Source organism: Lissotriton vulgaris, chromosome 2_1 (assembly GCF_964263255.1).
Source record: "Lissotriton vulgaris chromosome 2_1, aLisVul1.2, whole genome shotgun sequence".
NCBI lineage: Eukaryota > Metazoa > Chordata > Amphibia > Caudata > Salamandridae > Lissotriton > Lissotriton vulgaris.
Window position 1 is genome coordinate 1,692,931,642 of NC_141687.1, and position 13,707 is coordinate 1,692,945,348.

Here is a 13,707-nt window from a genome sequence, read left to right on the forward strand (position 1 = left end):
ATCGGCCAAGGTTGCTCAGGCTCCGTGATAGGTAAAAACAGTTTTGTTATCTACAGCGAGTTACGGGTTACATAGTAATATCAGTATGAATCAAAGAATCACAGAGGGAGGTGGAGGGCGAGGGAAGGAGACACAAACAGGGAGACAAGCAAAACAATGACAGATGACCGGCTGGATAGGTGACAGCCAAGAGGCCAGATGCCTCTATAGCCGTATAAGACAGCTCCACCGGGCATCGGCCAAGGGTGATCGGGCTCTGTAAGTAGCTAAAAACAGTTTGGGGGTCCTCCCGGGGGGAGCGTCATACCAGGCCGTGCCAGCTGGTCATAGGTGGCCCCTCCTGTGCGGTGCCAGGCCCGGACTGGCCATAGCGGGCACCGGGCAATCCCCCGGTGCGCCGCAAGAGTGGGGGCCGGTTTTGAGCCCCTGGGGGCCGACTTTGTTACAGGGCCGTTTTTGCAGCATAGCTGCCGAGCACTTTTCCAGGGACGGTTTTGGTTCCCAGTCCGGCCCTGTGCGGCCCAGTGTCCCACTAGGTGTCCTGGTGCTCAAGGCTACCCACGGGGGCTCCCTAGGAATGTACAGTGTCTCTAGTGACAAACTGGGGGCCCTCTGTGAGCCACCCACTCGACGATGAAGGCCCCCAGCACGGAGCCAGGTCCAAAAAGTCAAGGGCCCTGTTGAGGACCAGTATGTGTGGCTGGCAATGAGTCCTTTGTGCCGCTCAGCCTCCTTGACTGGCCAGTGGTCAGTTAAGTTGAAGCAGCTCGTGAACATCTGCCTCACTTTCACAAATAAAGTGATAAAAAAACAGCAGGCAGCTTTGTAAACACATTCACGCTGTTTCATTATTTTCACTTACCTCCGGAAGTGCCGGCAAAGTGTCCCTACAGCAAAGCTGCTATATTTGCAACCTGGAGATAAGCATGCTTTCCGTTCAGCAGCACGTGTTAAAATAACTTGTTTATCGTTTTCCGAAACTCAGCCTTTATAACTATGTACTGTGTATGCCAATTGCATTTCCCAAGTGCCTTTGGGACAAGTTTGCATAAGGCGAAATATCTTGTTATTTGCAATATTTGAAAACTCTGTCTTTCTAACAAGGTACTGTATATGGAAATTGGCCATTCTTTGAATCCGTGTAACAATACTTACTCGGAAAAATACAATGCTCCACTTATTCGACCTAGTTTTCTAGAATAGTCCGAGTTTAAATCTAGCTGGACACTGAGCACTTCTCATATTCAAAAAAGATCTGCTTCAACAAAGATAAGGTGTGTGACAAAACAAATAAATGTACACCCATAAATATAAAATTGAGAGCCGTCCCAGGCAGAGAATATCTGGTCATCCATCGGTACACAAATGTTACTACAGGATTCTCATTGTATAAATGAGTAGACAAGATTTCTCGTCAGCCATACGTATTTAATATAATTTTATATAGTTATCATACATTGTATTTTGTTTTATACATTTTGTATATTACTATCTCAAAGCACTGAACAGTGATGAAAAAAAGAGTTAGTGCCTTATTTAGAGCTCGACAAATGGGAGACCCCATCAGAACGTGTGCTGGCGAGACCTCTTGCCATAGCTAATGCTTGTTATAATAATATACTCTTAACTGGACCCCACTCACCACTAGGCGGTTCTGTGTGAATCAACTCCTGTTGTAGACGTTTTCTTCAAATAAAGCACCTGGTTGTTTCTAAGCACTTTCATTTTTTGAAGGTAGTGAGGCACAGGGAGAATCACTGATTTGCAGGCAATTACACAATGCACTTAGGTTCAGTCGCGGGATGGTGAGCGGATCGCAGGAGGGGGGGAACCGTGGAGGAATCACGGGGGAAGTCGCGTGGGAGGGAGCGGGGAATTAAAATAGAAAACTTACCTCACAGCCGGTCTGCGCCACCTCTGCGTCCCTTGGCATCTTCAAGTCGGCCCTGGAGTGGACTGGCAGCCAATCCTGGTGCTGCAAGCAGCACCAGGATTGGCGTGGGGCACAAGCTACCCTTCACCCGCCGCACTCCCATTAGGAGACCAAGGGGCTCCTAATGGGCATGCTCAAACAGGTGATAACACAAGTGCGCATGAGTGGGCACGGGCTAAAAATGTGTCCTCCGTCCGCACTCATGCGCACTTGGGCTGCTGCCTGCTGTCCTTGGTGACAATCATGTCAGTCAACATGACGCAAGACCGCACACCCCCTTCAGTCTCTGAAGAGGGTGAGCGGTCCGACGTCATGCTGACTGACATGATTGTCAGTTCTCCCTCGGCGTCTTTGAACTTCAGTAAACTGATTCAGTTTACTTAAGTTCAAAGATGCCGAGGGAGCTGCAGATGGGGGGGGGGGGGCTACACCTGTACGCCCCAATGGACACACCGTCCCTGCTCACTGCACCAGCTGAGCTACTTGACCTATGTCAGGGTAAGTGTTAAATAGCAGGTTATCTGTAAAGCTGTTGTGCAGCTTGAAGGTTTTTGATGTTAACCACGAGCACCGTGCCACCAGTGTTTTCCATAGATATATCGTACTGACAAGTGTTGGTACTCTCCCGTTTATAGTAATGCAGTCTTCCTGGTACTTTCCATGTCGGGAAGGGCGGGGTGGGGCGGTGGAGCAATTCAGTACCTGCCCGAATAAAGCTCCACTTGTCACCGAGTGTGCGCTGAGTTTGTCCCCAGCTTTCTTTTAAATTCTTTAATATGAGGTGTTTTTGTTCGTCCCCAGCTTCCTTTTAAATGATTTGATATAAGGTGTTTTTGGTCGATTCGCTTAAAAGAACCGAGCAAGGACTATAGCAACCTTCTGTGCATTAGTTTGCGAAATGGAAACCCAAGACGAGCACAGCGAACTTGGGGACGTGGAGTTGGATCTGGCAGATGTGCAAAATTAGTGTGTAAAATCCCGCAAAATGTTGCAAAATATTATGCTAAATGCAAATCTGGTATTTTGTGCATTGATTTTATTTTTAGGACTAGGTACGTCTTTGCGACCAAAATTGACAGAAGGACACACTTCGTCGTAAAAGAAAATAACAAAAAACCCGCCAAAAACAGAAGTGCTATGAACAAGAGCCTCTTGTGTTCTTTTTGGTGATGTTGCTCCAGGACCACCTCATTTAACAAGCATTGGCCGTGCAGCTGTGAAAGTGACGCGGCTGCGAAACTGAAAGTGATTGCATGTTGTAAGGGTGCCGCGAGTGGCGGAAGCAAAAGTGAAAGTGATTGCATGCTGTAAGGGAGCGGTGAGCGCCTAATGAGCCATGACGGAAAGCCAGATGGCGCCTATGCACGTCCCCGCGCGCGTAACTGCAAGCTTTAGGCCACAAGTAAAAGCGTGTGGTCGGATTTCTAAAGCCCACTTACTAAATGTCTCGCCAGGCCAGCGCATGCGCTGGCTCAGGCAAGACCTAAAAAGGCACAGGATTTATGACCTTGCTAATCGTTAAATGAAGATTCATGGTGCTTATTTAGCTTATACATCAGTCCCTGTATACGTAAACGTTATAACGTAAAATATATACATTACAGTATTCCGGCAAACAAGTTGCCATGGCAGCGTGTGTCCTGCCCATGCCCACAAGGACCCCCTCAGAATGTACAGGGGTACAACTGGCATTAGGAAAAGGTCCAAGCACTTTTGTTAACTTTTTTCAAATATTTTATCTTGCGTTGCAATTTATTTTTGCAATAGCTCGACAAAAGTAAGGAACATTGCAAATAAATACCTCCGGGTAGTAGCCGTAGAGCAGCAGATGCAGTGGCATTTGAAACCAGGGTTTGACGGGGCAACTGCACACCTAATTACATCTATAGTAAGGCCCCATTTATCTGGCTAGCATTAGGGCATGTAACATGCCCACTACACCCCTGAGCACGCCCAGTAAGGTCACATGTTGTGATACAGAAAGTACCCCCAAAATTGTACCTTGAGTGGAAGAGGCTTAAAAGAACTCTAAAATATATTTTTATTTTTATTTTAATAGTTCACTTCCCTTTTATTATATATGAAATTGTGCATAGATTATTTCTATTTGCACTAATTAATGCACTTTCACGGTGTCTTCTGTGACGTTGGTCTGTCACTGCAGAGGCATTAAAAATATGCTAATTCGGACTTTTGGTTTATGACATACGGCCAGATTCATCAATGTCCCGATTTGCGAGTCCTTAATAGCGATTATTAAGGAATCGCTATTAAGGGCTTGCAAATCGGGATACATGTAGAAATCTCAAAATAAATTGCGATTATTATCCTTATTTGCGATTAGCAATTTGCTAATCGCAAATAAGGATGCGATTTCAAGGGTTCCAGGGGTGTCGAAAGGACACCCTGTAGCACCCCTGAAATGTCAATGTAGACTGATGTTGCGCACACACATGTCCAAAGGACATGTGTGTGTGTGTAACATCCAACTTAATAAAATGCACAAAAGTGCATTTTTCTAAGTTTTCGCTATTTACCACGAAGTCTGACTTCGGGGTAAATAGCAGCCAAAAATAGCGAATTTGCAATTTAAAAATGGTCGCAATTTAGCGATTTCGCAATTTGCGATTTCTGCATTTGGGATGATGAACCCCAAATGCAAAAATTGCGCTCGCAAAGGGCTAGATTCTCAGAATCTGGCCCTTTGTGAGCACATTTTTCTTTGATGAATTTAGCTGCTAGTGCTTTGTTGTATCACTGGACTACTCTGATGTAATGTGCCAGAGGCGCTTTCCAAATGCAAGAATGAGTGGCGCACCAGACATCTTGCTCATTGTGTTAAAGGGGTGTGTGTGTATTTATATGTATTCCATTGCTTGCTATACCTAAGTGCATACTCCTGACGGGCCTGGTGAAACTGCGGTCAGTAGCAACCATGTGATATGCATTAAAAAAACGTGCATCCAAGAAAGCAAGTATGCATTCTCGAGATCCTGCATAACTTATTTGCGATGTCAGTGTAAATGCATTTCAGCGATAGGCGTTCCTCACAACAACAAAAACACTCTGTCACATGTGAACTAATGGAAGCCGAAGAAATCCTATCAGTGGCAAAGGCCAGGCCCTCCACAAAACTCGCTGCTTGCTGCATTTATCCTTTGGCCGTCCACAACTGACAGATGCTGCTGGCAGACAACCTCCCAGTTCCAAATTTACCATGCAGTTTGCAAGTAATTACCAATTTTAGGAGCTCTACTTCTGTGCAGATGTGTCAAATGGTGCCAAACATATTGGCATATCAAAGCTTTTTTGAGAGCCCTCCCCCTTTATTCATTGTATCCACATTCGTATTCAAACTGTAATCCCTGATCTGGCCATAACCTGACATGGCAACAGAAAACGAGACATGTAAATTCCTGTCACCCGTTGTGCAGATTTGACCAAGGGTGCCAAAGTAGTTAACAGAATATTTGGTTTGTCCCCGCTCTTTAACCATGCCCCACTTTACGTTCCGCAGTCTGCGCTATATTCCTCATGTAACTTGGTTCTGTATTACTGCACCCCTGGAAATGTGCGGAGTTGTAAAGGTTCTTGGGGACCAGTGCAAACAGGAAGACATGCCTCAGGTACTCTGGTTAGCTAGTAAATGCTTGTCATATTTAGTGTGCTGTGGGCGCATCTTACCCCTGGGTCCCAATGCCATTGCACATGCTGCACTGATCATGCCTTTGCCCCTGAATTCAACACAACTTTAACTGTGATAGGCCCGCTGCCACCTTTAACGGCATCTGCCAAACAGTTGAGCCTTTTGCAAGGTACAGGTGTCAGGCATAGCGGGCGCTACAGGCTAGCAATCAGATGTCGGTGTTAAAATGTAGGGCTAGACGGCTGAAAGAGTTGTATCAGCCTAAAAGCAGTGCGTTAATGTGGCTATTAGTGTCAAAGCTTCCAAGTTAAAGAACAGTAGATGTTTCAGCACCCAGGATAATGTGCGGCATGGCTAAATACATATAAGGTCCCAAAGGCAAGACCGGTTGCATTGCAAATGCTTGTTTAAATAGTGTCTGAAATGTAAAATAATTTCGAATGAGGAGATAATAAGGTTCTGTGTAGATTTATTATCATAATTATGCGTTTGAAACTATGTATTTCGAAGCATGTAGCTGTATTGTAAGCAATACCAGTGTGTATTTGGTTAAAATACAATACTTAAGGGCAGATTTATGAAGGGCTTGCGCCACGTTTACGCCGCCGTTGCGTGACGCAACGGCACGGAAACGTGGCGCATCCCTGCGCCCTATTTACAACGGGACGCATCTAGGAGATGCGTCACGTTGTACAGCACTGCGCCATGAGGAGGCGTTTCTGCGCAGGGGGGGCGTTCCTGGGCAGGAACGCCTCCTGAAAGTGGCTGAGTGAAATCTATGAGATTTCACTCAGTCACTTTCAGGGCAATGCTGCGTCAAAACCCTGCGCCTGCTTGAAGCAGGCATAAGGATTGACGCAGCATTGAAATAATAGGCCCCCCCAGAGCATTGCTGGAGCTGCGTCGCGCTTGCGACGCAACTCCAGCAATGCGCCACATTTCCGGCACAGATGCGTCACGCATCTGTGCCGTTTTTGCCCCATGGTGCGCCGCATCATAAATGCGGCGCACCATGGGTGGCGTAGCTGTGGCGCACTGTGGCGCATGTTAACTGGCGCATCCCTCGGGATGCGCCAGTTAACACAAATCTGCCCCATATGCCTAAGTTATTGCCGTTTTTCTTTTTAGTTTATTAAGTAATGCGTGAAAAGTGGCAGCGTTTTGCCATTGAAACACTGGGATAGAATGAAGCCTCTCCTTTCACACTCCAATAGTAGTGCCAACCTAAGAGAAATGTTTGTAGACCTTCCAGTACACCTCGATTTCAAAACTTAAAGGAAGAGGCTGGCGGCACAAGCCATCTCTTGCCTGATGACTGGTGCGGATACTACTGCAAGTCGCTTCTTAGGGATGTGCTTATATTGGAGGACGCGGTCTAACAGTGCAGTAGGTTTTACGGAATCTGTTGGACATATGGAGTAAGGCACAGAGTATCTCATTCATCACCTTTTGAGGACCCCATGCCACCTTTGATTTGTGTCTGTCGGTCGAAGGGTCCGGGGCAGGATTTCATAGTTGCAGGTTTAAGTTACCTCCTTTGTCCTTTCTGTTTTCTCTTCCCTCCTTTACTCCTTCTAAAATGCTCAGCTTTCTTTGACTTCCGCCACCTTTCACTCCCCCTCTCATTATTCCACTGCCATTCATTTCACTATTCTTACACTCTGCTCTGTTTTAAGGTGCTGCTGCTACACACTAGTAGCACCCCAACCCAAATAAAAATTATTGGAGCCGGGCCTGGCTACACTTGATTTACCCACCCCAGACCTCTATAGTTCCCTAAAAGACTCCCAAGAAAAGAAGCGTCCTCCTCGCTGTATGGACCCTGGTCTGAGGATGCCAGCCCCTCTCCGTTAAAAGCTGTACTCAAAATGCTGAAATGAGGAATGCGTTTAATGATTGTTGTTTCCATGTTTACGCCTCTTGAAAGGATGTGTGTGTGCTCGTGCTGGCCAGCCGCAGCGCTAAATGATCTGTACCTGTATTTGACTAATAATCACCTGGTCCTGTTTCGTTGCAGATCGCAGTGACATCGTCCCCACTACTGAATGTACAGGTTCAGAAATGACTGTGTCCTTCAAGAAGTGCCTGCTGCAGAGGTTCCAGTACAGCATCACAGACATGCATTTGAATACCTCAGACCCGAACTGCGCCGGCCCTACTTATCCGGATGTGGTGGGAGGTGTAAGTGTGATCAAAGCTCAAGCCGTACCACAGGCAGGATTCTGCGGAACTGAACTGACGGTAAGGAAAGACGCACAGTGGCGTCACTAGGGTTGGTGTCACCCGGTGCGGGTAACTCATGGTGTCACCCCCTCACAACTTACCGGATGGACCATCGCACCCTCTGCCTGCACCATCTCACCCCCTGCCTGCACCATCTCTCCCGTAGCCTGCACCATCTGACCCTCTGCCTGCACCATCTCCCCTCTGCCTGCACCATCTCACCTCTGCCTGCACCATCTCCCCTCTGCCTGCACCATCTCTCCCTTTGTCCGCACCATCTCTCCCTCCGCCTGCACCATCTCTCCCTCCGCCTGCACCATCTCTCCCTCCGCCTGCACCATCTCTCCCTCTGCCTGAACCATCTCCCCTCCACCTGCACCATCTCTCCCTCTGCCTGCACCATCGCTCCCTCTGCCTCCAACATCTCTCCCTCTGCCTGCGCCATCTCTCCGTCTGCCTGCGCCATCTCTCCCTCTGCCTGCACCATCTCCCTGCTGCCTGCACCATCTCGCCCTCTGCCTGCACCATCTCCCCTCCGCCTGCACCATCTACCCTCCGCCTGTACCATCTCTCCCTCTGTCTACACCATCTCGCCTCTGCCTGCACCATCTCCCTCTCTGCCTGCACCATCTCTCCCTCTGCCTGCACCATCTACCCCTCTGCCTGCACCATCTCACCTCTGTCTGCACCATCTCACCCTCTGCCTGCACCATCCCTCCCTCTGCCTGCACCATCTCACCCTTTGCCTGCACCATCTCCCCCTCTGCCTGCCCCATCTCCCCTCTGCCTGCATCATCTTTCGCTCTGCCTGCACCATCTCATCCTCTGTCTGCACCATCTCACCCTCTGCCTGCACCATCTCACCCTCTGCCTGCACCATCTCTCCCCTCCGCCTGCACCCTCTCCCTCTCTGCCTGCACCATCCCTCCCCCTCCGCCTGCACCCCCTTCCCCCTCCTGCAGCTCTTTTAACCCTTTCCTCGTCGCCTTCTCCCCCCAACCCCCCATGGTTTACCCCTCACAGTTCTTGGCTCTTCAGAAAGTGACTAAAATAAACTTATTAAATGTGCTTTGCATTCGTGCACTGGCAGCAAAACAATATGAAACTGCTGCCTACGTTCTCACAGGCAGAACGGACAAGATTGCCCTTACAAGTTACCAGTCTTGACTCATTGGCAGTGGAGTGAATGTTAAAAACGAATATCACTTTGCCTGACGCGCAAAATATATTTTGCACCCTCAACTTTCATATATTAAAATTTTTCCGTCAACATGGCAGGTACTTTGGGGACTTTTATTGTATATAAGATAATAAAGCAGACTTACAGAATGCGTCCTACACTAATCCTTAGCCAACACACCGACATCAATAATTTATACCAGTGAGCGTTGGTTCTGCGCTCCGCTTTGCTTATGAGGTCAGGCTTAGTGGGTTGTGGCACTTATGAACCATTTATTTAGCAGAGAGTGCCTTTTTTTGCCGAATAAAATCCATGCTCTGTTGCGCTATATTAAAATGTTCCAAATATTTCTTACTCCTTCTGCGCACGTTCCCTTGCACGCAGATAACAAATGGTGCGTCATTCCGTCATTTTATATGCTCATTTATGCATTTCTAAGATGCCAAAAAGGTGTTGCAGTTTTAATAGGAGACATGTGTTCCTGAGTATGAACGCATGATTAGTGCGTGCGACACTTAGAGGATACATTTAAATACACACACACATAGCTGCCAAGGTTTCAGAGCGCGATGTGTGACATTTTCATAATTTAAGTGTAATTATGAGTGACATTTCAATGACTATGAGTGACACTTTCTCCTGAACAAAAGCAAGCAATGAATGATATACATATCAAAAATTACACCCATTTGAGTATAGCTGCTAATGTTTCAGATTGTGTATGTGTGACATTTTTATAGATTCAGTAGATTTATGAGTGACATTCAACAACTAAATGTGTGGCACTGCCGTGCGATCAAAATCATGCAATGAACTCCATGGAAATAGACACATATCAGAAATCACAGCAGGTGATTTTAAAGCTGTTATTTAAGTTCTAAATAATCAGCACACTCCACTCCCTCCTCCAGTTAGCAGCTGAAACATATGTAACATAGGAATATCTGTGACCCACTGAGTTATCCACATACAATACAGTTCAATACAATATGCTGGGAGACCTTCTTTGCAGTAGGCATATATAACCCTCTACCTTACCTAATGGTGAGAGTGAAAACTGCCAGTAGACAAATCTCTGACCTCTCTCCAGCGGTAAACATTAATCACCTGCCTTATCTCTGACTTAGCAAGTTCACCGCGTTGGGAAAATAAAGGCTCTGCTGCTTCGAAGTGTCACTGTCCAGCGAGGATGTTAAACACTTTGCACTACTAAGAAATCAGCAAAACTGCTAGTTTAGATAAAACTTCCCCCTAAGATAGCCCTGCATTCACAGTACGGACAGACAACATTAGTTTGCCCATTTCCAAGGAGCTATGTTGAGCTGAAGCCCCCTCCCCATTCTCGTAACAAACATTTATAATGTCAGCAGTAGCAGATTAATAAATTCATATCTGACTCGCCTGTATCTCTTTACAGCTGTCAGAATGATTGATCCACGGAGAGGAGCTGGTGGCGTGGCACAGCGGAGATCGCTTGCCTGCTTCTTTTTCAGAGAGTCAGAGAGCGAGCCCTGATGCACTGCCTTAGCCTGTGGTACCTGCTCTCACTATGAGACTTATGCTGGCCTAGTGAGTCTGGGACAGAAGTTGGGTTCTGCCAGGGTAGGGGCACAGCAACAGCACAGGTCCAGGTCTGGAGGAAGTGAGCAGGTGGTCAATCCTCTAAATCTAGGTGATGCAGCAGGGGATTTCCTGGGTGCCCTGGGGCCCGGCTGGCAGCAGGAAGTTCGACATCCCGCCACAGCACGCGCGCCAACCGTACATGCCTCCTCCGCAACAATGTGTCAATGTGGGACCTGCCGTGACCCGGTGAAAAGCAACGGAAAGCAGCTTGGCGGCGCAAGTTTAAAGAGCTTCTTGTTATAGTAAATAAAGTATTTTATGCCACAAAAAACAGACCGGCTAATTGATGCATTTCGGTAGGAAGATAGGTGCCGCTGCAGACAGCACTTACACACGAGCAGCAAGCGTCTCTTCCATGGCACCGACACTCCGGTGGAGAGAAAGTATGGGAAGGTGTGAATCCTCAATCCGCCACCCTTGCTTGTCCCTTATAACATTTCTACGATGGAAATCATAAAAGCAATACGCTGCACTGACTGTCTACTACTTGGAAGTGCTGCGCTTTTTCCAACCACCGGAGCACACTATATAGCAGGCACAATTCATGTTATCAGAGGAGCAGTTTTAACACTGTGACAAGGGATCTCTGTCACTATATTCGCACAGTAGCGGCCCGCAAACTAGTTGCGCTGCACAGCGTCTTGAAAGTGGTCATTAATTATGCTGCAGCGCGTTTCAGGTACATTTGAGTTAAACTGTAAGCAGTGAGACACACAGAAGACACACTCGCCCTCACCTTTGAGCAGAGCTGTGTTACACAGCGTAACGTAACCAGATGGTGTCACCCCATGTGAGGGGTGTCACCCGGTGCGGTCCGCACCCCCGCACCCCCCTAGTGACGCCACTGAAGACGCATGCTCTGCATTTCAATTGCCACCGTCTGTAAAAGCGGTTGTTCTGTACAGTAAACCTCAAGATACGTATTTGACATTGTTTAGATCGGAGGGGGGCCCGGGGGGGGGGGGGGCTCAGAGAAGGAATGCTAACTCAGGAAACGATTCCGACATTGATGGTACTCAGATCTTCAGATAGTAAATATTACAGCAACAGACCAGTATGAAATCTAACAGCTCCTAGACGGCGACCATACAAATGAATTCCTGTACTTCATAGGGAGGCTCCGGTATGGGAAAGAAATGATTCCTCATTGAATGTTGAAAGTACACTTCAGTGGTAGAACAAAAATCCTTATTCTAAGAAACCGAACCAGGTACCACCTCTTCCTGGGAACTGAACAAAGGCTCACCCACCTCTGTTTCTAACGGTAAATGTATATTTCTGAAATGAGACAAATTATTTTCATTTCAAAGACCTTTATTTCGATCACAGATCATAAAAGACAAATTATGATTTTAAAGCGGACTTTTCCAACTATATTGTCTCAACATACTGTTGAGATGTGACACTCAAAAAAGGACATTTTCTTACAAGATTATTATAGATAAAATACCAAAAAAAACACATCCACCTATCAGATGCTTTTCTTGATATTCCAATATCAATAAATGCATGCTTCACCGAATAACAAAAAAAACTGTGAAACGAAAAATCCACCCAAGATGTTAACCATCAGAAAATATGCAGGGAAAAAAAAGCATCCATTATAGTAGGCATATCACGTGCTATTCACCCCTAACTCTTTGCCCCCCTTCTTCCCACCACAAAAGCACCATACAAGTGGTTGGTCTTCACTGCGTAGTCATTATTAATTCTCGGATAATGCCATCTTTATTTGCTGATGAACTGTCATCATTAGACCAACTTTTATTCAAACCGACACACATTGATAACGGTGATGCCACCCCCTGAGCTAGCTGAATGTGCTCCTGTCATTCCCGATATAGTTACCCTGCAGCACTCCTACTCCACTCAATGGCTTGCCCCCCCCTCCATGTAGGTTGTTCTGGCTTGTACTCCACTACCATGAGATAACCCACGGGCGGACGATACAACTGTTCGACAGTTACCACCCGGGACCCAGCCTCCTTCAGCCATGTGTGCTGCATTGGTATGTCTGCCCTACTTGAGTTTCTACCCGCTGTCGTCCGGAGACAAAGAATTGCAATGTCGGAACGGTGCGAGACACTCCAGCATATATAAAGGAGCAGAAAAGCAGTTAGTGTTTGGTGGTCTCCACTTTGAAGGAGTAGTGCTTGACAGAAGCAGATAGTATGTTTATGAAACCATAAGCAATTCCTGGTACTACAGCTGTAGTTCCCGAGCCTACAGCAGCTGCTCATTCAACTGCATGAGGCATGTAAGCTCGCCCTGCATCCCACTAACCAAGACTTAAATCACACCATTGAAATATCACCCTGCCTATTTAGAATGCCTTTCCTCTGTTGTGGTGACAATCCTTTAGTATGATTTCATACCCAACCCACATGCAGCTTTCAAGAGCCTTAGTCGCCAACTAGGACAACCGCGGTGTCTTGCCCACGCATGCAGAGCTATGTACGGGCACCTGGGTATAGAGTTATATGCTCAGTATCACCATGATATTTCATTGGCGCCGCCTGCTAAAATTGCTTCATGCAAAATACTAGCATCGCATTTTGGGCATATGTATTTGCCAAGGGCTCGCTCACCCCAAGGCATCTTAATGCTGAGTAAAAGACGTTTATTGCTACCCAACCTAATGAAGGTCATTTTCCAACCTCCTGCATCTTAAAGAATCCAATGAGCTATTCAGATCTCAATTTACGGTTCGTCCCAATTCATTTTGCACCTTCCGTACTTTTCTCCCCTAGGTTCTTGCGGTCTTGTACCAACCTATGCGAACAGATTTCTTCATGCTCCGTGTCTGTGTCCAACATTTTTTGGGCGGTATAAGATCCAACAAATCGCCACATATAGGCATACCTGCTGACTTGTCAATCCTGGTTGACTTGGAATGCTAGGCCTTGGTGCCACTGACACGCTGAATTACTGCTAGCCAAGGCCAGGCACCCCGTTTTCTGTTATTCCATTACAATTTACCCCCTGCAGCTCCTTCCTTCTTCAGCTCCACCCAATATCATGCTGTCGTATAAAGGCAGAGCCCAGCCCCAAATACTATGTACAGTAATGCCTTGGGGTCTGGAACTGCGGCATGATCAATAT

General features: G+C 46.9%; 1 protein-coding gene across 1 annotated transcript in view; it reads left to right on the plus strand.

The window, feature by feature from the left end:
* Window positions 1–13,707, plus strand: part of LOC147733115 (uromodulin-like) — a 257,692-nt gene that overhangs the window by 142,795 nt on the left and 101,190 nt on the right. Inside the window, exon 5 of the mRNA XM_086957661.1 lies at window positions 7,597–7,820. Coding sequence (XP_086813787.1) covers window positions 7,597–7,820 — 224 coding nt within the window. The remainder of the gene's footprint in view (window positions 1–7,596; window positions 7,821–13,707) is intronic.